This window comes from Onychomys torridus, chromosome 7 (genome assembly GCF_903995425.1).
Source record: "Onychomys torridus chromosome 7, mOncTor1.1, whole genome shotgun sequence".
Classification (NCBI taxonomy): Eukaryota; Metazoa; Chordata; class Mammalia; order Rodentia; family Cricetidae; genus Onychomys; species Onychomys torridus.
Window position 1 is genome coordinate 84,951,582 of NC_050449.1, and position 27,752 is coordinate 84,979,333.

A 27,752-nucleotide genomic window follows, 5' to 3' on the forward strand; every position below is an offset into this window, starting at 1 on the left:
CCGTGGAGGTCAGAGTAAAGGAAATTCCCATGAGTTCTGAGCTAGGAGGGGGTGGGGCAGTAAGGGCCCCAGAGCTCAGCTCCTGTTTGGCTGGGCTTCACCTTGGGTGTGGGGGCGTACCTTTCCGGAAGAGATTGAAATCTTTTTATATGCAAAACTCGGAAACGAAACTTGAGTCACGGGGTCACGTTAAGGTGCTCTTCTCTTTAACTTTAGTGGAGTGTGGCACCTGTCCTTTTCACAGAGGTGTCTGGAGAGCAGAGCCAGAGCGGGTTCCAGGATTTGCTGCTCAACAACGGTAAGCCAGCTGCCCTGCCTGTCTCAAGAGGATCTGTGGCCCTTGCAGGACACAGAAAACACAGAAGCCCCAGAAAGAGGAATCTGAGGGTGCAGATGTGGGCTGGAAGTTGGGAAAGGTGTCCTAGACGCCTGGAAAGTGGAGGTGGGCATAGGGGCAAGGAAGAGACTCTGGATGGAGAGGTAAAATGTAGCTCAGTAAGGTTTGCCTGCAGGTGGGTAGGGATTTAGGGTCATTTTTCATGTGTCTTTTAACAAGGAGACAGTTCTCCCATTCTCTGGAGTGTCTTTAGAGGGGTCTTTTGTCTCTCCATTTCAGTCTTTAGGTTGTAAATAAGATTGCATGTTTAATTCGGGGAAGGCCTTATCTCAATGGAGGTCATCAGCCTTGTCCTGATATCTACTGTCTACATTTGTAAAAAATGTTAGCTGTAGAGACAAAAGGCAAAAATTAAAAACCCTCCCCTCAACCTGAATTTTACTAGTAGTCCTTGACTGATTACTAGTAGCTGGACCTGGTACTTGTGAGATCAAACACAAACATTAGAGATTAACGTCTACTGGCCCAGACACCTCACCACCAAGGGCCATCCTCAATGACAGTTAGTGCTATAAAATGTATCACTTAACAAGACAATGGAGTGCACACAGTTGAAATGCACAGAGCGTGCATGTTAAGACCAAGTAACTTTTTTTTTTCTCGAGACAGGGTTTCTCCGTGAAACAGTCCTGGCTATCCAGGAACTTACTCTGTAGACTAGGCTGGCTTTGAACTCACAGTGATCCGCCTGCCTCTCTCCTCGTGCTCTGCCACCACCCCCACCCAACTGTTCTTACCTGTTTCAGACACCCATTCCCTCTCAGGAGGGTCATTCTCTGTGAGTATCTGCTTGCTTCTGTCTCTCTTGAAGCAGATGTTATTAAACTTTTTAAAAATATCAGTTCTGGTCTGGTGACTGTTTCTACTTCCAATTATTCTGCTTGTCATTAACCTGGCCAGAGTATACGGATTGTACAGGGTATTTTCAGAATTCCCCAAGCCATTTGTGACACAGGATGCCAAGACACAGATGTTCATATGTCATACATAATGCGTAGGAAGTAGTAGATGGCTCTCTGCTGCTCATTTTCCTCTTCATGCCTAGCGTCCCATACCGCATCCTGCTTGAAAAGATCCCATCAGGCCCCAGTTCAATTTAGTAATACTCTTTCACAGTTCAGTGGAACTCTGAGTCAAGGCCAGCACGGAGGTGTATTAGAGGAACAAGTCACAAATCTTGCTAGCCATTGAACAGTAAATATTAATGGAGCCCACACTGTGCTTGGCATTCTAGAATGCCAGATGCACAGGAATGGCACAGAGAGGTAAAAGGGAGTGGGTGGATTTGCTCACCAGCTGTCTACTCAGGCTTTCTGAATGTGACCCCCCTCTCCACTGCTTCGTATCTCCAGACCCTGAATTTCTTCATGTATACCCCTCTCAGCTTGTTGTAGAAATTGTGGAACTAGTATAGACCTAAAGGATTAAATTGATTTTACACCGGTTGTTGTGGAGTATGATTTTAAGGTGTGTTACTTTTGTTTATGCTGCATTTGTTTAATTCTGTGAAGCTGCGTTACTGTGCCTGTCTAAAACACCTGATGGTCTAATAAAGAACTGAAGGGACAAGGCAGGAGAAAAGGGTAGATGGGGCTGGCAGGCAGAAAGAATTAATAGAAGGAGAAATCTGGGAGGAGGGGTAGAAGGAAGGAGCCAGAGAAGGAGGAGGACCCAGGGGCCAGCCACCCAGCTACACAACCAGCAACAGGGTAAGAAAGTATACAAAAATAGAGAAAGGTAAAAGCCTGGAGGCAAAAGATGGACAGGTTAATTTAAAGTTAAGAAAAGCTGGCAAGAAATAAGCTAAGGCCAAGCATTTTTAATATGAATAAGCCTCCAAGTGTGACGTATTTGGGAACCCAGTGGTAGGAGCACCCCCCCCCCCCAAGAGAGCAAAAACAACAACAATGGACTTGAAATATAAGTTGTTAGAATAGATGCTACCACTTCATAAAGGACTGAGTGACAGTTGGCTTTTATTATGTAAATATTTAAACACTTAAATAGCAAATGTTTGTGTAACTGCTTGTGTGTGCCCATTTGTCCTAGCTGATATGTAATCTACATTCAAAGTTTATGAATAAAAGTCTCTAAGATGCTATCCACAATTGTTCTGAAGCATATTTGCTTCATCTTAGAATGTGAAAGTGGACTTTGGTAGAAAATCTGTTTCAAAGAATACTGTAGTTAGAGTTTTCCTGCCTGGCCCAGTCAGGACAAATCTCTCTCACCCACCAGTCCCACAGTCGCTTAGACCCAACCAAGAAAGCACACAGAAACTTACATTGCTTACAAACTGTATGGCTGTGGCAGGCTTCTTGTTATCTACTTTTTCTATCTTAAATTAACCCATTTCTGCTTATCTATACTTTGCCACATGGCTTGTGGCTTACCAGTGTCTTTACATGTTGCTTCTCATGGCGGCGGCTGGCGGTGTCTCTCTCCAACCTTCTACTTCCCAGAATTCTCTACTCGCTTGTCCCGCCTATACTTCCTGCCTGGCCACTGGCCAATCAGAACTTTATTTACACAGAGCAATATCCACAGCAGAATACATTGCATTTAGCCAGATTTCTCCATTACAGCACCTCTAGCTTGTACCATGTTCCCAAGGCATCTTCTAGCGCACATTTGCGCAAACACAACTATTCTGGATCCGTAGGACAGTCACCGAAACCACCATTGAACAGCTCCAGTACGTGTCTTTTTAGATGTTAACCTTTCAAATACACAAACTATCTACAAACATTGCCAAGAGTGCATGAACATTATTTGACTTGCAATTTATTTTCATTAATTTTGCCTCAATCTCTGACCTCCTGTCTCCTCTTTCCCTCAATATAGTGTCTCATTCTCACTTACTGGTGGGACATTAGAGACTTAGTATCCTGGCGATGGCCTCAGGAACAGAAGAGAGTGTTGATTGGCTGTAATGGGTTACAAACTTTGGGCCTTAATCATGTAAACTGGTTTATCTTGAATCACTTGGGATGGGAAATTTTGTTTTTAGATACTTAGCTAGTAATTTCTCATTAAGTAGCCGAAACCTACTTTTTACGTATCTGATTAGCATGATAGTTTTGTGATATTTCAGAAATATTTTTTGAAAACTGTAAAAGAATTTCTTGATTTCTGGGGCATGGGTTAAAAAGCTTTACTAAACCATGCACTGTGGAGACAAGTCACAACCCCCACAGCATTCTCCCTCTCCTTGCTGGGAGAGTGTAGAAATTATGTAGCCTTACGGGCTTTAACAAAATGATGCCTCAGCTTCCCCTGAACTTCTTCCATGGTTCAGACGATGTGTGTGATCATCACATGGTGTCAAAATCCTGTTTGGTGCCATGACGATTCACATGGCATGGAACACAGGATAATTCTACCAGAAAACTTCAGGAATACATCATGGATATTTCTTCTTTTCCTAAAGTCTTTTTGTAATTCCTTTTCTTTCATGGGAGGTATTTTTATAATGATGACATAAATATTAACCAGTTCATTAAGCCAGATGTATACCCGGCTGTTTCCAAACCCAAGTGACATGCCTGAGAATAGGTCCATGAAGACGGAGAACACTGCCAGGCCGTGGTGTCACAGGCCTTTAGTCCCAGCACTTGGGAGACAGAGCACATGGATCTCTGAGTTTGAGGCCAGCCTGGTCTACAGAAGGAGTTCCAGGACAGCCGGAGCTACACAGGAAATCCCTGTCTTGAACCCTGCCCCCCGAAAAAAGATGGAGAAAAATCAAAAGATCATTATGGTAGCACACAAGGGGCACACAGAGCAAGCCTTGACTGGCTTTATTCATCAGGCATAGAGTTGGCATTTTAATCGGCCCATGTACAGATAACATTTAGAAAAGCACCTAGAACTTGGAAGCACGACTCCTGCCGTACCATTTTGAATGCTTGTGATGTTGTGTTACTGCTGCATTTAAAATCCGTGGTACAGTGAAGACATGTATTGCTTTCACGATAGGTTCTCTTCCCCCATTAACTTACACGCGAAGATGCATAGCAGTGTGTCAGTGTAGGAAGAAGGGAAGAGGAGCATGAACTAATACTTTAGAGTCTGTTCTGTGTGAAGAGTGAGCGATTCTCATGGTGGAAGAGTAAACACTGCTTGTTCTCATTGGTGCACAGAAGGCAGGGACCACCAACTGCCTAAGAGCCACCTGACACACAGTTTACAGATTCCCATCCTTCCATGGTCTCAGTTTCTATCTTGGAATAGACTTCTCACCTTCACATAGCCAAACACAAGCTGAGATATTTTTAAACTAGAAAAGAAATATTTCCACCTCATAGATAGGGATGTAAAGCGTAGCCAGATGTTTTTTTGCGTCCCGCCTGGTCCCGCAACTGCTTATAAAATAATCGTTCAGAGGCTTGATATTAACTACAAACTGGCCTATTGCTCAGGCTTATTACTAACTAGCTCTTACAACTTAAATTAACCCATTTCTATTAATCTTGAGTATTGCTACGTGGCTGTGGCGTTACTGGTCTGCTGGCATGTTGCTCCTTCTGCAGCTGGATGGCATCTGCCAGACTCCGCCCTTCTCCCCGCCTACCTCTAGCTTGCCTTGGCCAAAGCAGCTTTATTTATTAACCAGGGGGAACAGCATATACTCACAGAGTACAGAAAGACATCTCACATCAATAAAGTCCAAAAATTATAATCCTAATGCAACTGTTAACTGAACTGAAAATAAAAAAATTAAAAAAATTTAATATAAAATAAGGAAAACTTGCCTACACCTCTCCTTGTAGAAATCACTTACAATTTACCTTTAGATATACTTTGGTACTTTTCTGACATGGAAGTAAGGTGAGAATGATGGGCAGTAATCCATAAAATCACTGTTAAAATTTGCAGAACCTTCATTAGCCAAGCATCATCAGTAAAGAAAGCTATCTTTAAAAAAAAAAAAAAAAGTGGGGAGGTGGGGCAGGGAGATAGATTGAAACTTTCCAGACAGGTTGAGTATGTTGTCTTCATAAGGGACACTACCCATTTCTGCCCCTGGTTCACTGGACTCTCCCCAAAGGCTTTCAGAAAAATGTTAGCCATCATGGGCCAGCCACCAATTTCTAGTCTTTCTGAAAAACCCAGCATGGGAAGAGGGTCAAACCCAAAGGAGTAACCTAGCTAGATGAGGCTACACCAGATAGCTGAAGACCAGTCCATGTGTCTGAGTGTATAGTTCCAGGACACCCTGATTGAGCTGAGCCTGTCAACTTGTCTGTTTGTGACATACTAACAGAAGGTCTTCTATTCTAGGACTGTTTAAATCATGGACAAACACTATGAATAGTTTCAGTATTCTCCCTATTAAGTTAAATCTATTTACCTGTTTTCTGCCATAATGTTTTATCCTTTGTTTGCTTTTTTATGCTGCAGAATCTAATGCCTATTTCAATATTTCAATAACAGAGAAGATGCTATGAATTTTTCCTTAAAGCCTTTGGGAAAGCTAAGTATTAGGTGTGTTGGTAAACATTGTATATGTAGCATGCATTTCAGATGGGATAGTTTTATGCTTCTGTGTACATATTATGTACAGAAGGCTTATTCTAGTCAAACAAATTTAAAAAATGATTAAGTATAAACAACTAGTCCATTCTAATAAGTCCTCAGACTCATGCCTTTGTATATTTTCATAACACTGGTTTAAGTGAGCACCAGTCATAATGCTCTGCTTTTTCTCTCAGGAAATTTTTTAATAAAATGTGTGTCTATCAAATGCTAACAAACGAGTTTTGCTTTGTTAGACTTTTAATGTTCTCATCTAAGGAGAACAAAAGGCTTCTCTGAAATGATCTTGATTTTTTTTCCTTTGTCTTTGTTGAAATAGCAATAAAATGATGCATCTCAAATCAACCTAGCCTTGATGGCTAGATAGACCATCTCCCTCATATTTCCCCTGAGGAGTTGATCTTCATTAACAACTTCAGTATTGACTTCATGTAAAATTCCACAAAAGGCTTTCAAATGTAAACTGATGTTGATCGGAGTTACTTTATATATTAGAAACTTCGTGGTGATTCACTTCAATTTAGAAAGACTCATTTGGCTAAGGTCACATTTAATTCTTTTGTTTCACACACACGCAGTTGTATGTGCATGCATATGTATATATGTGTGAGTTTATATGCCTAAATAGAAATTCTGCATAAGTGAGAATTATGCATATAATGCACAAATAGAATATATGTATTTAAGAGGAAGGTGATAGCTTCACGATAAATGGATAATCCTGTTGTTTTATGTTGCTGGTACCAAAATTAATCTGTAATTATTATATTTTTGGTATACTTGAACATCTGCCCATTATCTTAATTTCTTTTTATCAATTCCCCTTGGGATTCCTGAAATTAGAATCCTTTCTTTGCTACCTAAACCCCCGAGACTATGAGCTCCTGGCTCACTGAGACCATCTGGTCCTAGTTATATGCGTGCAATTTATATCATTCAAAAGGTGAGGATTGTTACAGGGCACCAATGTGTGTCATTTCAGTGCAGCATAGAAACCATCAGAGCTGGAGTGTGTTTCCTTTAGATGTGCTCTGAGACCCAGTGTGAGAGTGGGGGCTACAGGCAGGGCTTTAACAGATTGGAGAACTAAGTAAGCATCGAGGCCACGCATCTACAGCAGAGAAGTAGGTTCTAATGGAATGGCCCATGGTATTTCAGAGATATGCGGCAACTTAGGGTATACTAAAGGAATTTGGGCAAGGGATTCTTTGTTTCCTGAGTTTATGTGGTTGCCATGGACTCTATACTGCTAAAGCTGTTATGACAGTTTGATGAGAAGAATGGCTTTCAATCTAGTCTCATGAACACACATAAATGAGTGAGTTGAGTGATATTTAAAAGTTCACAGAAGAGTTACATGCAGAAATGATCAGTTTAAAAGCCAGACTGTTTCCTTCTATGTTAAGGCCATGTTTCTATAACTCAACAATGGAAACATTTGAATTTACGGGCAGTAACCCAACAAGAAGTGGAAGAGAAAATAAAGTAACTATAATGACTACTAGATCACAGTGTCTGTACTGACAGAGCCGTCGTCACCCAGAGTGTAACCAAAAGTAATACAGAAGACGCTCCTTCGTATTTATTGATACTTGAGATGGGTAAATGACTCACTAGAGAGACATGACTATGATGTAGTAGGCTGAAACATTTGTGCAGATGATTCAAGCCATAATATATAGAAGATACCATGGTAATATGTTACTTGATGATAACTGACTAGTATAGTTTTCAGAAATCAGTTACCTATAGAAACTTTGTGCACTTCAGCCCCAACAATGCAGGTTCAAGGTAAGCATAAAAATGGTAATACAGAAGGATATTACTAAAGATTTATTTTGTTTTCTTACCGCTGTGTGTGTGTGTGTGTGTGTGTGTGTGTGTGTGTGTGTGTGTGAGAGAGAGAGAGAGAGAGAGAGAGAGAGAGAGAGAGAGAGAGAGAGAGAGAGAGAGACTATGTGTGCAGATACCCCCAAAGGCCAAAAGAGTGTTGGATGCACTGGAACCGGAGTCTCAGGCAGTTGTGACCTGCCCAGTATGGATGCTGACAGCAGAACTCAAGTCCTTTGAACAAGCAGCAAGTGCTCTTAACAGTTGAGAGAGACATCAGGACCCTAAAGTTAACTCTCAAGGCAGTGATTACAAGCCACTTAATTCATAGTTTAATAAATGATTGTCTTCGGTTTGTACTCTCCTGGGAGGAGTTAACGGAGGAATTGGAGTGAATATAATAAAACCATATTGTATGCAGTTCTCGAAGAATTCATGAAAATAGTTATTAAAAAGCAATCCACATTTCTGGCTGTACCATCACCACATACAGGGAGTTTTATTACTTTCTACACTGTCTATGTACGCATACTTTTAAAACGATCTTGGTTCTAATGTCACATATGAAAAAATCCCGGGGATTTGGCCTCAGTCCCAGAGCTGCCTCAAGCTACCTAGAAGAGAAGGTGCTGCAAATGGGATTCGGTTACATGCTGGCTCCGCGACAGGCACAACTCGATGTGTTGACTTTACTTTGCATGTCTCGGTTCAGCCCCGCACTTTGTCTTAGCATTGTACACTCTTCCCAGCGCACATTTCATGTAAGCTGATAAACATGTACCTCTCTCTGAACTGCAGGCATGCAAATGGAGGCTCCTGGCCCAGGAACACATTTGCCAGCTGGGTATGCCCCTCAGTATCCACCATCAGCATTCCAAGGTAAGATACTTGTTGCAGAAGAAAAAGAAGTAGCACTAACCAATTGATGTTCCTAAGAGAGAAAGAGGTGATGACTACGTCTTTATTTTAGTAATTATTGTTCTTATAATTGCATTGAAGAAGTGTTAGTGACCTAGGTTTTTGTTTTGTTTTAGATTATACATGCTTCGGAAATAAATATTTTTTTTATTTATAAAGGACAGTAAATGTTATGAAGAACTAATGCCATACACAAATTTATATTTACTCACGAAATATAATATTATTAATAAATTAAATATTGATACAGATAGTAAGTAAATGTTTTGTTGGCTGTTTGTGCTGAAATTTGCTTCATGTGATGATGTTTAGGAGATTTAACTGTGGGGGTTTTTGAACTGTGAAGTATTTAGAATTAATTGTACTCAGTGAAAAATAACAGAAACATAAACCTGGAAGCTGCTGACAATAGAAATGTCATCACTTCATAGAAGCCTCATCTTCATGTTGTAACGCATACGAAGGCTTTACTCCTTTATACCTACTGCCCCATTCTCCAGTCACACGTAATACATACTAGATGTTCATTTATCTTTTCAAAAAGAAAACTATTTCAGAGATCTGGGAAATGCAATTGTCAGTATTACTGGACTTTTGTAAATGCCAGTGCTGATGGTGTACCCAGCTTTTCCAGTCGCAGGCTATCCAGATCCTCAGGGAGCACACTGGGGATTAATATCAGAGATGTTCTGGTTGAGCAGAAGGGTACATGTGCTTCGTTTTCTTTTCTGAGCAAACAGATTGGCTTGGGAGTTGAATGGCCTGGGTAATTGTCTTAGAAAATTCCCTGTGGGTCTTGGGTCTTATCCAGATGTTTGCAATTAAAGGAATAGGAGCTGGCTAAGCTCCAGAGCTCTAAGGCAGCACTTCACAACCATGGCTGTCATTAATTTTCATTTAAAAATACTAATACAGAGAACGTTCACAGGGCAATTAAACCACACCTCTAAACGATGGCTGGTAATTCCAAAAAAGCCAGGTGGTTCTAATGTGAGGAGGCCTGGGTGGAAAACGTCTGTTCTCATAGACACAATACTTGGAGAATTTCTAGATTGTCCGTAATTTAACCTAGGCACCCACAGAACAGTTTTAATTAACCTTATAGCTAATTGAAAGTAGGCATACATGTTAAATTCAGTCAGTATCAGTCATGGAGTATACTAGAAAAGGTAACTTGGTTGAGGAAAGACGAAAAACCTGTTCTTCCCAAAAAACTGAGAACTGGAAATGATTAACTGCCTTGTGATCTCTTGGGCCAGGCCATATCGAGCTCATACAACCAGGACAGGAGGTGACTAATAATCTAAATGACCCTTATAGTCAGAGTCTTCCCCCAAACTCTCGCAATCAGGACCAGAGGTGACTAATAGCCCAGATGACTTCTAAACTATCTGTTTGACCAAGACTAGGCCAGTCCTTCCATAGGCCCTTAAGCTAGTACATGCAGTATATCTCTAGAAGCCATCTTTCTTGGAAGAACCACCAACTTCCTGAGTTGAGTTTCAAAGTAATTATGCTTCCTTGTGCAAGGGGGGTTGTGTTACACCAGGAAACTATTTCCAAATTTTTCTTTGGGCCACCAGCTTACAAATAATGATATGGGAGACTTACTATTAACTATAAAAACTCTGCCTTAGCTCACTTTTTTCCTACCTAGTTCTTATAACTTAACCCATATTTTTAAATCTATGTTTTGTCAAGGGGCTTGATACCTCATCTCTCTGTACACCTGAAATTCTCATCTACCTCTCCTGTTCAGCTGTTTATAACACCAGCAATACATCTTCACGCAGTGTACAGATATCTCAAAAAACAATACTGGGCTGAAATACATTGGAAATAAACCACCTCTTATTAGACTCCTGGGAGTCTAATGCAGGTTGATGAAGTCAATATGCAGCAGGTTACCATTCTCATCTCTTTGGTATAGTTTGTGTCCTTGTGTGACACCTGCAGGGACCCCCTCAGTCCTCCTGAAGCAAACAGCAATAAAGGTCATGAATGGGGGTTCGAGATTTATGTACTTTTGGTAAATTAATGCATTCAATTAAAAAATAGTTTTATAGGTCCCTCCAAAAATTAAAATGGAACTGTCACATTCCTTCAGAAAGGAATTTGTCGGCATACCACAGGTAAACATTTATCTATTCTGCTTACTATACTATTTGTAAGAGCCAAAGCATGGTGTCACCCTAGATGCTTATCAGCAGATGGATGAAGAACATGCACACACACATACAGGTTTTATTCGGTATGAAAGAAGAGTGAAATGTCATTTGTAGAAGATGGATGAAACTACACAGCACCATATTAAGAGATACAAACCAGGCTGGGTGTGGTGGTGCACGCTTGTAAGCCCAGCACTTGGGAGGCAGAGACAGATAGATGATGGATCTCTCTGAATTTGGCCTACATAGCACGTTAAAGACCTGCCAGTACAGTAAAACCATCTCAAAAAACAAATATGAAAAAACAAAACAAAACAATAACAACAACAACAACAAAAAAAAAAAACAGAAAGAAGCCAAATTTCCCAAAACAGATATCCCTATTTTTTTTTATTATTATTTTTGTGTGTAGAATCTAGATTTAGAAACATATCTGCATAAGATCGAAAGCAGACTCAGCTATTTGGGGCACTAGTCAGAACCCAGTGGGAAGATACAGGGCGATACACAAGAGGGTGATGGAAGATGAATTGTGAGCCAAGGAGGAGATATGATATGTTAATGTCACCATGCAATGTGTTACTTTGTCTGCTAATTTCTTTTTTAAATTGTTGTGATCTTCACTCTGTTGCTCTAAACTGTGTGTGCATGCATGCATGTGTGTATTTGTGCACATGGGTGGTGCATACGTAGGAGCTATAAAGAGAGAGAGAGAGCATACTGTAGTTCATTTCAGAGGTCAGATTTTAAAAAAAATTGTCTAAAACCCAATAATCAGATAGAAAATCAGTATGATCCAGAGTCACTCTGTGGTGACAGAAACACCTGTGCATCTGGCTTGGGTCTCATTATGTGGTGATGTCTAGTTTCATACATCTTCATACATACAAATAATTTCATGCTTCTTTACGACTGAATAAACCATTATTCATAACCATATTTAGATTAATAATATCTGTAGCTATGTCCCTATCTAAACCTCTGTGTGTGTGTGTGTGTGTGTATTAAATTTTCTTCATCATCTGTTGGTAGGCTGATTGTACATCTTGGCTTATATGAATAGTACAACAATAGTTATTACTTGCTCCTAATTATAGATATGAAGAATAAATAACCACAAGTATAAACCACAGATACTTCATTGAAAAGTCTTCAACATCGTAGACCAGAACTTCTGTGTGGGAGGTTGCAGGATACTTTTCTATAAACTGATACCTTTTCTCTGTGAAGTTGCAAATCATTTTTTTTTTGCTCTTATTTCAGGACCTACAGAACATACTGGACACCCCAAACTCCAAACTCACTACCAAAGTCTCCAGTCTGGTTACCCACGGCCTCGGGCTGGCTACACAGACTTAACAGCTGGCAGTGAAGGTTATAATGCAACCCGACTTCCTATTCAAAATAACCAGACTATCGTCCTTGTTAATACCCAGTGGATGCCAGCACCACCACCTCTTCATAACTGCCCACCTGGGCTAGAATACTTAAGTCAGGTAAATCCAGATACTCAGAACTCACAAAAGACAAAACTATATTTCTATTTCTAATTGACTTGGACAACAAATGAATAATTCACCAAAGCATAACATTTTCTTCTATGTCTTCTGGTTACTCATGATTCCCCTAGAGGAAGTTCACTTGCTAAGTGAAATATGAGATAATTGTATTTTCTTTTCCTGTGAGTTCAGCCTATGATAACAGCCAACAGGAAGTATTTATTGTACATTATTCTAGTCATTGTCCCACATGCAATCCTCACAGAAAATATGTGACGTGTGCACAAGTTAATTATCACCTTTTTTTGGAAGTGGAAACTAGTATCAAAAGATGTTAACTGCTTTATTGAGGCTCAAAAACCAAGGAACAGTCATTGTGATTACTTTTTAAATGTGGACTTTGGTAATGAGCACAGAAACCTTTTACTCCAATACTGACCTACAGCCTTGGGGGGAAAAAACTTATTATCTTTAGGTGATACCCAAAAGAGAGCAATTTTTAAATTTTTTTCTTTGCTTCTGTTGTTGGTGGATTTTTGTTGTTGTTGTTGTTGTTTGTTTTTGTTTTTTTGAGACAGGGTTTCTCTGGGTAGCCCTGGCTGTCCTGGAACTCACTCTGTAGACTGGTTGGTCTTGAATATATAAGATCTGTCCTCCTCTGCCTCCCAAGTGCTAGGTTTAAAGGTGTGCACCATCACTGCCCAGAAAGAGTAATTTTTTCATATATGTAGTTTTATAGACTATAAAGCTGCCTTTATTCTTTAGAAAATTCAATATTGTACATGTCTCCAGTGAGGGAAGAAAGTATGGGTTTTTCTGAACTATAGTTCAGTGATGATGAGCTTTAGCAAAAATATGAAGTGTGAAAAGTCAGTGAGGTAAAAGGGCTGTGAAGTGCACCCAATCTATGAACACATCCAGAAGGCCCTGTCATAGCCAAGCCATCTCCAGTCTGTCTGGCACACATGGTACCAACAATGTCCTGTGTGTGTTCAAACATCAGACTTGGAAATGTTCAGTCATTAATGCTCAGCCATAAAGGGGACATTGTTATCAATTGATACACACACACAAACACACACACACACACACACACACACACGGCTAGGGAAATTGCAGAGAAGGAGACAGATAATGTAGAAGTAGGAGAATAAGGAAGGGTACTGTGGAATGCTGTCTTTTGGATGGGTACAAGTATTGAACTCATGAACTCACAGCAGCTGTGTTAACCTACAAAGACCTGAGCAAGATGAGCCAAGCAGAATTCCTCCAGTGAAGCTGGAGGGGATCCTGAGTCCTCATCCCCAACTAAGGAGCTCTGGACACTTGATAGCTGCTGGGGAAGGAAACTCGCTCTTTGTGGATGTGATCACTGGTAGACTTCCCATCCTCCAGTGGATGCCTCCACACCTATGTATACAAGGGCCACACTGATTGGACTAAGTGGAGTATTTAAATAGAAGAAAAAAGAGAAATTTTCAGTCCTAATTGTGATCTTTAAAAAACATACCCTGGAATAGACACAATTTAATCAAGGCAAATAAAATATTGAGGAAAATTATCATAAGTGATAGCTTCCTATAAGAAAATGATTTGAATGGGTAAATAAATTCTCAATCTCGTCTTCTGGCAAGAACATTGTTTTGTAATTTATGGGAATTCCATTATAAATCAGCTTTATTTGACTAGCAAATTCTTGCTTTTGAAATGAACAATTTAAACAAACTGGTACGGGTCAGGAGAAATGGCTCTGAAATTAAGAGCAGTTCCTAGTCTTGCAGAGGACCCAGGGTTGATTCCCAGCACCCACATGGCCACTTAGAACCATCTTCAGTTCCATTTCCAGTGAGTCTGTCTCCCACTTCTAGCCTTTGTGAGTGCTGCATACAAGGAACACACATACATGTAGGCAAAACATTCATACACATAAAAATAAATATATCTTTAAATAAATATTTGTGTTAAAATATAAAATTTTAATGCTATACAAAGTGGAATGCAAAGTGTGAAATGTTGCTCCTTCTAAGAATTGATAGATGACCCCATGCACATTCTCTTTTCCGTAACAGATAGATCAGATTCTGATTCACCAGCAAACGGAACTTCTGGAAGGTGTGTATCCGTTGTATTGATGGTATTTCTAGAAACAGGGGCCATTTATACAGTTATGGGCCTGCCAGTTGCCTCTCCTACAGCACTGTCTGTGGGAGCTCAGCCAGGAGGCTACCGATGTCTCTCTTCACTGTAAAGAGATAGGAATGTCCTCTCCTGTCCACTTCTGAGAAGTAGGAGTCAGGTGATCAAAGCTTCCTCTGCTGGACCTGTGTTCCCTTGAGATCTCACTGTGTTAGAAAGGACAGTCGACGCTTGTGCTCTCTTTCCCGGCTTGCACTGAGCTCTCCTCGCCCTTCACCTGACTCCTAGCTCCTTGCCGCTGCCAGTGCGTGACCAACTTGAGACTTGAACGGAACCTCAGGCAATGGTTTGGCTCCCAGAGTGATGGTCCTTAGGAATTAGGACAGTGATGATCCCTTTGTAAAGTCTTTGTTAGTAACCACAGCTTCTGCTGGAAGTACAGAGGAGGTCTGTGGAATCTGCACATCGTGGGCTGTGGATTCCCAGCTGAGGTGCAACGCGTTTGGTGTCGGAGGGACTGAGCACAGCCCTCCCAAGGCTGCTCCTCACAGATCGCTCCTGGTCTGAGGGGAAGGGGAGTGCTTCCAGATGCTTCCTTGGACCCGGTGTCCCCAGATGCAAAAATAACTTAAGACACCACTAGGCGCATCACCACACCTACCAGGAGGCAGCCAGGAAAGATGTATGAACGAGTATCCTCTTCTAGCTAGTGGGGCATTGTGAAAAGTTGGCTGGAATCTAGAAAACACCTCTGCTGGGGGGCGGGGCAGCCCCAGCGATTCACAGGTCCCAAGAAGAGGTAAGGTGTCACAAGGAAAGAAGTGAGTTCCGCACGATGATGGGGAGAATATTGCAGACTGAGTAGCAATCAGGTTGCTTCTTTATTTATACAGATTCATTAGAAAAAGACAGACTCACGATTTTCCAAAGGATATAGATTACATCATTTTATCTCCAGACATTTGTTTGATTTTCTATAACATGTCCAGGGTCATAGGGTCAGTTATAATTAATAAGTATGGATAGAACTGATTTTGCTTTTATCATAGTCCCATAGCCCCATTTCAAAGAACCTATAGACTATTTTTGGTAGGGCAAGCATCCTTAATATATAACAGCCCATTTCCAAGGCCTGATGTCCTGTTCAGATTCACTTCCAGCTTCGCTCTCCATTTACACATCTGTGCTTTAAAAAAATCCTTCTCATTGCTTTTGCTCAAATAGTGTGGAAAGGTATATATGTGTTCCTTGGTCAATAGTTTGAGGTATGTGTGTGTGTGTGTGTATGTGTGTGTGTGTGTGTATACACACAGAGAGACTCTACACATAATCACTCTGTAAGCTCCAAAGCAAAACTCTGCCAGATGAGAAGACTGGGCATTTATCCACACACCTAGCCCCTCCTTCTCCCTCACCACTCCACCACCACAGACACTGAAGCTCCCTTGTGATAAGAGTCCATGGAGGTGGAGATGGAGCTTGCTCCCTTAGGAAGTCTCACATACAGGCGATGCCTTTCCTTCTTACCTTCATCTTCTCCTTTCCCACTGCCGAGTCCTGAGTCCAGATCATCACTGCACTGCTTGTTTCCCATTTCCCACTGTTGCCTGCAGCCTCAGGCACGCACACCTTCCCACTGCTACCTTAGGAGAGAGTCACTGTTCCTAACAAAGTGGTGACTGTGGTTCCCCTGTGTGTTTTCAGTCTTAACAGGCTTTGAAACAAACAATAAGTTTGAAATCAAGAACAGCCTTGGGCAGATGGTTTACCTAGCTGTGGAAGACACTGACTGCTGTACTCGAAACTGCTGTGAAGCAGCTAGACCTTTCACCTTGAGGATCCTGGATAATCTGGGCCGAGAAGTCATGACTCTGGAGAGACCCCTGAGATGCAGTAGCTGTTGCTTCCCCTGCTGCCTCCAGGAGGTCAGTGTGAAGTTCCCATGGCAGCTGAGAAGGAGTGCAACAGGGGTTTTCAAGAATGCATTAAACCTGGACTGTGTGGCTATGGTTACATTCAACATGTACTCTTCTTGCTTTTGTAGATAGAAATCCAAGCTCCTCCTGGTGTGCCGGTAGGTTATGTGACTCAGACCTGGCACCCTTGTCTGCCAAAGTTGACTCTTCAAAATGAGAAGAAGCAGGATGTTCTAAAAGTTGTTGGCCCATGTGTTGCATGCACCTGCTGTACAGACATTGACTTTGAGGTAAGAAGTCTCAAGTCTCATAATGTTCATAGGATGTGCTTTCCTGACATGAAAGGAATATATTCCCATAGGATGTTCCCAATGCATTACTTAAATAGTGTAAGTTGATGTGTGCCCATCCAATTAATGGTCATTTAATTTTTCAGAGCAAAGGTCATTACTCTGATTAAAAGTTAATGTGGAGTATTCTCAGTGTCATGCAAACACAGGTCAATTCAGATAAATAAGAAGGAAAAGAAAAACCTTCCAGCATTTAAAAATTCCATAGTTTTTGCTAGTGATTTACTGAATGGCTAGACTGTTTACTGTGCAAATATGAGGCCCTGGACCTGGATCCCAGAACCCACAGGGAAACCTTAGTGTGCAAGTATCCACCTCTACTTCCAGTGCAGGTGTGTGTGTGAGGGGAAGGCTTCCTAAGGCTTGCTGGCCAGCCAGTCTAGCTCAATAGGAAAAAGTCTGTCTCAGTGCAAGGGACCTGGTCTCAATAAGGTAGGCAGTGATAAAAGACATCTAACTTTGACCTTTGGCATCTTTACTCACCATGTCATACATACCATGTGTACCATGCACAAACATGAATACATTAATACACACACAAACACACACAGAGACAGATAGACAGACAGACAGAGAGACTCTTCCTTCTGTTAAGACAGTATTATTCATTTTAAATCTAAGAGTAACCAAAACACTTAAAGTATTCCAGGGCCCTTCTTTCTTCCCTCATTCTGCATTATAAACCTCACCAGCTCTTGGGAATGTATACAAATTTTGTCACTTGGAATTCCTGTCAAAACCCCACTGATGTGATGAAGTTTCAGTATGGTGAGTAGAAGCCATGTCTTTTCTCTGATGTTTCATTTTCCAAATTTTCCATGGCCCAGAGTGAACTTGAAAATCTGGAGTAGAAAATTCCTGAAATAAACAGGACTTAAGCTGTAAATTACACACCCTATTCCCGGTAGTGTGAACTAACCTCAGGCTGTCCTGTTCCATCCTGCCTCAATGTGATTCATCTTCCTGCACACCCTCCCAAAGCTCCTTCCCAGCAGCCTTGGAGGGGCCAGTCATGAAGCCCGCTCCTGTGCTTTCTCAGTGCAGAGGTCCAACACTCTTCAGTCAGTAGCCTCTGCAGCCACGTGACCTCTGCAGCCACATGACCTCTGCAGATGTCATCTCACTGCCTGGCACTGTTTAACTCACTTCCTCAAGAAATAAAAGAAAATAAGGACTTTTTAGGGACATACCCATTCCCATAATGTTTTTCACTAACAGGTTATTTTTTTTTTAACAGTTCAGTTCTCTCAACTCATAAAATAAACTCTATAACAGAAATACAATAATAGGAAGCAATTTCACATACATAGAGCTCAGTAGCATCTGTAGGCTTCCAACAGGATCTTGGCCCATGCAGCTCTTGCATCAGGCACATTTCTCTCTGTTTATATTACACAGTTCTCTGGGCTCTGATAAACCCTTGCAGGAAATTAGGCCATTGGAATTTGAATATGTCTGACATTATACGATTTCTACAACAAATGTCCTAGCCAGGCTCATTGCTCTGTTTTTACTGGCAAGCATTTAAAGATGGGGAATTTGTTAAATTTAAAATCCATGTATTTTTCTTGGAAAATCAAAATGAGGAGAAACTGGACTCAATGTCCACACAGAGGAAAGAGTCTCCAAAGCTGAGCAGAGCTGTCACATTGTGGAAACTCTGGTACCCCAACCCCAGATCTCCCAAAGGTTTCTGCTTTCCAGGTTCATTCAGTTTTTACAGCACTTCCTGTATTCATATGGACTCAGTTTCTCTGAGAATCTGGGTGTGTTAAAGTGGCTTTCTCCTCTTACAGAATGCACATCTAAGGACAGAGCTGAGAGTTTTAAGAAAATACCTGTAACAAAAAAATATGCCTGTGATATGGGTGTATAAAAACACTTATGAACATTTGTAATGATAATTATTCATACAGAACATTATGCCTGTGTGAGGTTCAGAGAAGGTAGTAAGTATTTAGTTACAACATATGATAGATTGATTTTCTTTTTTTTAGTCAAGTAATGATACTAAGGGAAATTTTGCTGTCATATGCTTAATTAAAAAAAAACAAAACTGGAGTTTTGTGATATTCTTAATGATCGTGGATACTTCAAATACCCATTGCCTTAAATGAGTTACTCTCTTTATAATAGATTTAGAATAATGACATCTATCTCCTTGTCTTTGACAGAACTTAGAAACGCCTATTTGTTCCATTGCCTAGAGTTAGTGATGACAATGTTCATGTCTTAAAAGTGGGAAATGTTAGTAGCAGCCTCTAACAATAATGTTAGAACTGTGAGTAGATCAATAGCAGTTTTTGTTGTGCCAGTTCATTAATTTAGGGATGAAACTGTCTTGTTCAGGTGTCTTGTTTAAAATGCTACCTGGGGTCTGGAGGTGTGGCTTAGCAGCCACAGGCACTTGCTACCAAGTCTGACAGTCTGAGTTCTCTCCACAGGGCTAGTAATGGAAGGAGAAAAAAGTGACATCCCCAACTTGGCCTCAGACTCCTGCACCTACGCTAGGTGTGCAGGTACACACACACACACACACACACACACACACACACACACTATAAGAAATTCTTAAATTTAGCTAAAAATTCTTTTGTTCTGGTTACTTTTGACTGTAATTTACAATTCACGTTTCTGATCCCCCCTCCAGCAAAACTGCATATACATCGGAAAATAAATTCAGTTAATTTTAGATTACTGCTTTTTACTTTTTAAAAACTGGTAAATAGTTATATGTTGATCTTTAGTTTTGGGTTTATGATGCTGACAAATTTCCACTTATCTTCCATAATATAATTCACACTTCAAACATGTGTATGAGGTTTTATGACAGCTATTGCAAATAAAATACTAAAATACTACAAAGAGGATTTGTTTTAAGCCGGCTTATCATAACGTCATATCTGACACAACTGTAATGGTTCATGACTTCAAATCAGCGTCACTGTGTTCACGTCATGGCCTTTAGGTCAGCTGAGTTTCTGTGCACTGGTGGAAGCTCATGTAGATGGCGCTAACTAGGACCAGGAAGTGACCTCCCATCTGCTCAAGGAAAGTGTGTCGTAGGACTGTAGCCACAGCAGCTCTATGAGTGATACTGCCCATTGGATGCACATCCTGACCAAGCAAGTTAGCCTTGGTGAACACTCAAGTCATCTGCCAAACCCTGTCATCAAATTAGACTTAATGACAAAACCTAATTCTCACGGACCTGTAACAGGAATCTTAAAGAGTCTTATTAATAAAGTCAAACCCGAGGCCAGTTATTGGGGTGAATGCTGGAAGATCAGAGAAGCAGAACAAACCACAGCTATCTCACCATGGTAGTTCCTCAGGTGATCCTGTTGCCTCGGGCTGGAAGCTTCTGAGTCCTCCTCCACATGAATCTCAGCTGAACTGTGTTGCTCCAAAGCCTGAATGCTTAACCAACCAAATGCTTAACTACATGCTTTTCTCACTTAGTTCCTGGTGCTCATTCCTTATATACCTTTCTCTTTCTGCCCGCACTCCCTGGGATTAAAGGTTGGGTTTCTGGCATTAAAGGCGTGGGTCACCATGCTTAGCTTTTTCCTTGAACACACAGAGATCTACCTAGCTCTGCCTCCCAAGTGCTGGGATTAAAAGCGTGCACCACTACCGCCCAGCTTCTACTCTGGCTTGCTCTGACCTCAAGGCAACTTTATTAACATACAACTAAAATCACATTTCAATACAAATAAAATATCACTATATTTCCCCTTTTCTATTTTAATAAAAAGAAAAAAAGGAAAATGTTATAACTAATATAAGAAAAACTATATACAAAAGTACAATAACTATATATACCATATATACAAACAATAAATACCTGAATAATGTCTAGTCCATTTACATTTGACAAATTCAGAGAAAATAATTCCATTATCTATCCTATTTTGGTAAGTCCAAAATGTACCTGATTCACTTTCTATCCTAACTTATATTACTAATGGAACTGTCTTATAATGTCTTTCAAATTTATACACTTACAGCTCTTGGTGAGTTTTTCTGAAATCCTTAACAAAGATAATTATAACTATAACTAACTGATCTTCAACTCCCTCAGAGACCCAAGAAGGAAATAATACTACCTAATAAAAAATAAAAACAGGAAGTGCATGCAAGCAGCTTCCAAAAAAAATGTGAGTTGACAGACACAGTCAGCTGCCTGGACAGTCACCTAAGGTTTCTCCTCAGTGTTGTGGCATCATCTTCAGCCTATAGGCTTAGCGTATCTGACAGACTCCTTTGTGAACTAGGATGTATACAAGGTTAACAGTTTGACCTCACATTTGGTGAGAGCAGTCCATGTACCAGAAACACCTGAATTCCATTAGTGTCATGTCATGATTCAGGATTTTAAATTCTGGAAATTATTGATGTTTTTTTTAATTCAGCTGTCCATTTTTCTTGGCTGTGTATATGTGGCTTCATCTCGGCATCCTATTCTTCTTCACATCCCTCTATTAAATGCCAGTCTACTATTGAGAGGGGTGAGCTTAGTTATTCTTCAAGAATAACTGTTTCATGTGCTGTTCCATTGCACATCAGAAGCCATCGGCCCACTCCCTGTTCAGCTGCCTTCGAAGAAAAGGGCACTGTACCTTTTCCAGATTGCAAAGGTCACTCACTTCAGGGATGGTGCCATATTGTCCTGGCTTCAGAAGATGCCCTCGGTAGTCCTTGGTTTCATGTCCTGTCTGTCCTGTTTGTCAGCAGTTGATTCGAGGATACTTTGTTGTCCAGTGGCTAACTTTTGCCACAATGAAAGTTAACTCCATATGCAGTTTCTTCAATGCCCATATTTTCTCTGAAGTAGATTGGTACTGCCAGGAGCCGACATGTCTCATAGTCATAGCAAAAAAGAAAAATTCCTAAGTTATTAAAATGTTTTAAATGCCATATTCTACTGTAGATCTCTGAAGGGTTTGAAGATGACCTATCTAAAATAGGTCTGTTTGATCTTGAAAACACACCTAATATGACTATAAGTTCAGTTGTAATGTCTAACGACTAACTTTCATTTCTATATATCCTAATAGTTGGTAATACTAACATTCAAGGATTAGCAAATTGCATTATATTGTTAAATGAATGGTATAAATACAATATCTCGAGCAAGATTAGAAATACATGTATGGTATATTCTAACAATCTCAATCTCAATAATAATTTGTATACAATATAAAACAATCCAATTGAATGTAAAGTATTTAAAACTAGTAATTGTCTTTTTCTTTTTCTCTTTTTTTTTTAACAAGCACCTTTTGCCTAGCCCTTTTCCTAACCCTTAACAACAACTTGTAACCAACCCTCCTAAACAATGAAAACTATCCCAGACCCAATACCCATAAAAAGACCAAAAAACCACCCACCCCTCACCACCCCTTTGGGAATGTGGGTGTCGTATTCTTAAAATTGCTTCCTGCTGGGTATGGGCGAAGTTATCTTTATTCTGAAAAGAAAAATTTGGGGTTAATTGTCAAATTCTAGGAAAGGTAACTATATTCTTCGTTATCCATAATGCCAAAGTTCAGGGTTTATCTTAAGTCCTTATTCTAGTAGTCTTTGAAACTGGATCATCTCAGCTAGCCATCTCAGAATTGCTCTAAGCACTTTGTAGTCCAAAGCTGATCTGTAGATGATGTTTGTCAGCTTAGTTATATTATTTTCCACGTGGAATTGTCATTGTGGGGCCCCATCTTCTTCCTGGAGATTTCAGTTGATGTTAGGCCTGGCTGTGATTTCCTGCAGAAAACTGAAAAGAGACTTGAACACAAAGACATGTATAGGCAGCTAATCAAAGCCTTTTCTCTAGAATTAATTAGCACTCTATATGACCATTATTATCTTAACAAAGTTTTATATATATATTGTAAATTTTGATATAAAATTCATACTTTAAGAAAAGTTTAAATAATCAGAATAGAATCAAAGAATTGAGATTAGTAATAGAATAGTCCCTTAATTAATTTGGTTTTTCTCCTGTCCCATGTCAGAAGATGGCTCTTTCTTCTGGTATGATACAGGGAGTTTTCATTTTCCTTTTAACAACATGCTTGCGTTTAAAGGAGGAGAGAGCCATTCTCCAACTCCAAAGTCAGCTTTAAACTTTAATTAAACTGGGACTACAAGAAGACCAATAGTATTAATTTTTTAGAGACAGCAAAAACAAACATTTAGGAAGATTTATGAAATTTTGTAGATGATATACCCATAGGCCATTTTACTCTTTTTCCTGGGACAGATGATTTGTCCTTTTTCTTCAGTTGTCTCATTTGTCCAACTGTCTTCAGATTCGTTAGCCTTCATTCTCCTAAAAGACAAAAACAAAAACCCTTCCCCAAGCGGACCACCTAGTGTGGGTGTGAAGTAAAGTACCATTCTATGAGCAATAATTTGTGACTTCATTCTTATTAGAAGTAAATCACATTTAAGGTACCATCCTCCTCCAGCCACACCAAGATGTTGACTACCTCTGAATGTCCCTGTGTGTACTTGGTGGATCCTGTCTGAGGCCAGAGCATTAAAGGAGGCTGTTCCTCTTTTGATGTCTTTTGCAGGTTTGGAAAGGACATACCTCCTCTTCATTTGGTTCATGTCTATGTATACATACTTGGTGAGCATCCACATGCCCTCTATGGAGTGGCTTTAGTTAGTGTCCTACCCATTCTACTGTAAAATGGGCTTTTCCTCCCACAGAGTCCCCAAATCAGAACCTTTTCCACATTGGAAATCTGATTTCACATGCTTCTCTTGCATGTTTTACTCTGTACTTGTTATCAAGTCCTACCCCATCTCTGCTCCGGGAGCCTTCCATGGAGCTTCTTGTTGGTTCCTTCCACTCACCAGCTGGTCTTTAAGTATTTAAGTACAAGTGGCAATGAGCCTCTTGTATGAATCTTAAGAGGACTCAGTAATTAAAACAAACCCAGAGCCAGGTATTAGGGTAAATGCTGGAAGATCAGAGAAGCAGAACAAACCACAACCACCCCACTTTGCTAATTCTTCAGCTGATCCTGTTTCCTCAGACTGGAAGCCTCTGGGTCCTCATCCAAATGGATCTCAGCTGAACTGCTACTCAAAAGCCTGAAAGTTTAGCCAGCATCTAATTCCTCATCCTCATGCCTTAAATGCCTTTCTGCTTTCTGCCACCAGTTCCTGGGATTAAAGGCATGAGTCACCATGCCTAGTTATTTCCAGTGTGGCCTTGAACTCACAGAGATCCAGGTGATCTCTGCCTCTGGAATGCTAGGATTAAAGGCGTGTGTGCCACTATTTTCAGGCCTCTATATCTAGTGACTGTTCTGTTCTCTGACCTCAGATAAATTTATTAGGATGCACAATATTTTGAGGAACACAATACCACCACAACCTCTGCCACATTTACACATGTGTAAAAGCTATCCTTTTCAAAGCAGATAATGGAACAAGAGTTTCATCTTTTGTTTTCCCAATAGCCTCTAGAAATTTGTGAAAAAAACATTTTTGAAGATAATTTAAATAAAATATTTGTCTGGCTTTACTCCAGTTTTGAAAGTAGGCTTGCCATACACATTCTTCAAATTCTTACGCTTTTTTCATATGTAGATCAAGTCTCTTGATGAGCAATCTAGAATTGGCAAGATCTCCAAGCAATGGTCTGGGTGTGTGAAAGAGACCTTCACAGATTCAGATAACTTTGGGATCCAGTTCCCACTAGACCTGGATGTGAAGATGAAGGCTGTGACACTCGGGGCATGTTTCCTCTTAGTAAGTCTGTTCTTGCTAATCCTTAGTAGAAATTGTTCCATAGTGATTGGGCAGATGGTGTGTCCCAAAGTGACATTATTACACTAATGGGTTTTACACAAGGTTCCACTTTATTATAGCTCTTTAATTGCATGTAATCCTGAAATTCGGATATGGATGACTATTTTCTCTCTGAGGAGTCTATACCTTGTCACAAGGCAAGACACAGGTTTTATTATTCAGAGTTTCTTGTCTTTCAATTTTTTTTTTAATAAAACACAAAATTAGATTTGTGGAAGTATTGCATCTGTACTTAACTGGAAAAGTCTGATTGAAATGTATAACATGTTCAATCATTAAATTATCATATCATCTAAATATATAACTATAAATTACAATAAAGTTATGTATGCAGTCGTGCCTCTAACTTTCAATTTCTAGAATATTCATGGATTGAAGAGAGAAATTAATTTACACATTTATATACCCAGGTATCTGGAAAGTTCAAATAAATCAGACATTCATGATCAGTATTTACATAGTACCCTAGGGGATTCCAGTATGCAGCTAATATTGATCATTACTGGAAGAAGACAGTAGTCCTCAGCCTTAACTACACAGTAGAAATACCTAGAAGACTTCAAACTCTCCCTGCCTAGATTACAACTCTACTAAATTCAACTCTGAAGCTTTATCCAAGCTTTTAGTCTAGATAGAGTTCTAGCTGGTTCCATTATGTAGCAAGGTTTGAAACATGAGATATCTTAAACACTGATTTGGAGATGCAATCAAGACAAATAAATAAGACTTGTGCAGCCCTGCAGTCTGTACTTAAACCAAACAGATACAAAGTAAAATAAAGCTAAAATAAAACAGGATGTCACCATAATACCTACTGTGAGTCGTGTTTGGGCATCAATTCAAGAAAAACTATATTAAAAGACATGAGAATTCAAGTAAATATAAACAGTGACTGGCTATTTGATAGTATGAAGGATTTATTCTGGTATTTTAGTAAAAACAATTGTCCCTATCTGTATCCTTTCAATGTGAACTGGTTTGATAAAAGATTTTTGCTTTTAAACAATGTGGATAGGAGAATGGGGTTATACGATGAAGTAACAGGTAGACATAGCTTACTCATATTAGTCATTATTGAAGCCAAGTGAGCAGGTGCTGAGGTTTTTTGAACTAATGTTCTTTGAGTTATGCTTGGTTTTTTTCTTTGTTGCAAAAAGGTTAAATAAAAGCAATGTTGTGTGTAAACAAATAGAGAATGTGTGAAAGTAAATTTGGCCTTAATTTGGGGGAAATATTTTAAATTAAGGTCTAGACTTGTGAAAGACCCTACATTTAGGGGAAGAACATAATCTTCAGAGTTTATGGTGATGTGAAATAGGGCTGCAAGGGGAATGGCAATTGTTTTCTCTGGAAGAGAATTTATAGATAGGAAAAAAGAAATTTCTGAATGTTATGGCAAAGAAGATGCTGCATGTACAAAAACCATGGGAAGGAATTTCACAAGGTTTCACCACAATAGATAATAAATGAGACAGTAAATATGTGTATTGCACTTTATACAATATGAGCACATATTGAAACACCACCCCATGTTCTGTAAATGCAAGCACATTTTGTGCCAATGAAAATGTGTTATTGCTGCTGAGTTATTACTGTTGGTGGAATAAAAGAACAGGAAAAAAATGGGAAAGAAATAAATTCCGTAAGATTTGATAGTTACAGAAAGTAAACAAGAGGAAAGAGTAGGCAGGTTTAGAGGAGAATTGCTGCCCCGGAGCCAAATAGAAAGCTTGATCTTTATTTCATTCTGCATGAAAAGGCTACATCAACACCAAGTCTAAAGCTGACCGTGGATCTCATGTTAATTAAGACATTGCATTGTTAGAGAGAAACTAGTAGTTAGGGAAAGGACCAGAGGTTATAAGCCCTGGTGGCTCTTCCAGAGGACCTGAGTGTGAATTCCAGCACCACGTGACAACTCAGGACCACCTATTAGTCCAGTTCCAAGAGATCTTCAGGCCTCCATGGGCACTGCTTGCACAGACATGTGTGGAGATGCAACACTGATAAACTTAAATCATTAACAAAAAAAAAGTTTCAACTTAGAAAGATGGAAAGATTTCAAAGGAAATGTGAAAACTATTTAGAGAAAGTACGGGGGAGTTAATTAAATCGAAACAGACATGGAGAAATAAATACAATTAGAGAATTTAATTGCTATTGTAATCAGAAGGGGAAGGTCGTGCTTCTTTATAGACTTTCCAGCATTTACCCTCATTACATTCATTTATCTTGGATGACATTATGTCATTGGGCATTAAGTGCTCTTAGCTTTTTGTATCTGAGAATAGGCCATTCTTTGTTTCTGAAAAATTATTTCTATGTTTTGTTTTTGTCTAGGATTACATGTTTTTTGAAGGCTGTGAATAGGAATGAAGTCGTCAGTGTGATGGGGACTAATGACGATAACAGAGAAGAATTGACATCTCCACAATGAGACCATGTAAATGGGAACTAATCGGTGGCTGTATTTTTCTATATTGAAATTTCTCAGAATTAAGCTATAATACATGAGGCATAATGTGTACAGTTTTGCTTTCTAAATGACAGTTTATCTTCTACATAATTGGAATCGACGTGGGCTTAATTCTTTAAACACATCTAAATTAATAAAAATGAAAATGTATATTTAGAAATAAAACATTTTATGGAAAAGTAAGTGAAATCATAATCTGATTTATTTCTCATTTTCTGTTCCATTTAAACCTTGCTAGTGTTAGTTATAAAATTATACTTGATTTTATCAAATCTAATTAGTTTATTTCTTACAAAAAATGTTATTTTGATAATAAATATTTTGTAAGTTTTTCTAAATGTTACTATTTTGTTGACTGGGAAATACTCAATAAAATGCGAATAAGAAAAAGTAACATATTTTCTTCTATCTTTAGGAAATAGCATCAAAAGCCCTTTTATAATCTTTACTATTATAAATTTTAATCCTGAAAAGTCCTTAACTTACCAATTTTAAATGCTTTTCAGTGACTCGTTTTTCTGCCAAGAAACACTAACTTTTAGGACTCACTCTTTTTACAACTATTGGTACACTGTTTGACATTGCCGTTTATATTCTATTCAATTGTTAATTGAGAACCTATCATGGATACAGCCAGGGAACAATTTGATCTTGGCTGTCCCTCAATTAAGGTTCAGTCTCCCAGGTCACTCTA

General features: G+C 39.6%; 1 protein-coding gene across 1 annotated transcript; it reads left to right on the forward strand.

Moving 5' to 3' along the window:
* LOC118588052 (phospholipid scramblase 2) lies at positions 1-27,290 on the forward strand. Its single transcript, XM_036194347.1, has 8 exons — positions 1-298; positions 8,564-8,644; positions 12,115-12,347; positions 14,420-14,462; positions 16,191-16,411; positions 16,531-16,692; positions 24,361-24,522; positions 26,923-27,290. Exons 2-8 carry the CDS (start codon positions 8,566-8,568, stop codon positions 26,950-26,952), a joined length of 930 nt encoding a protein of 309 aa, XP_036050240.1. The 5' UTR covers positions 1-298; positions 8,564-8,565; the 3' UTR covers positions 26,953-27,290.
* Positions 27,291-27,752: the final 462 nt, after the last annotated feature.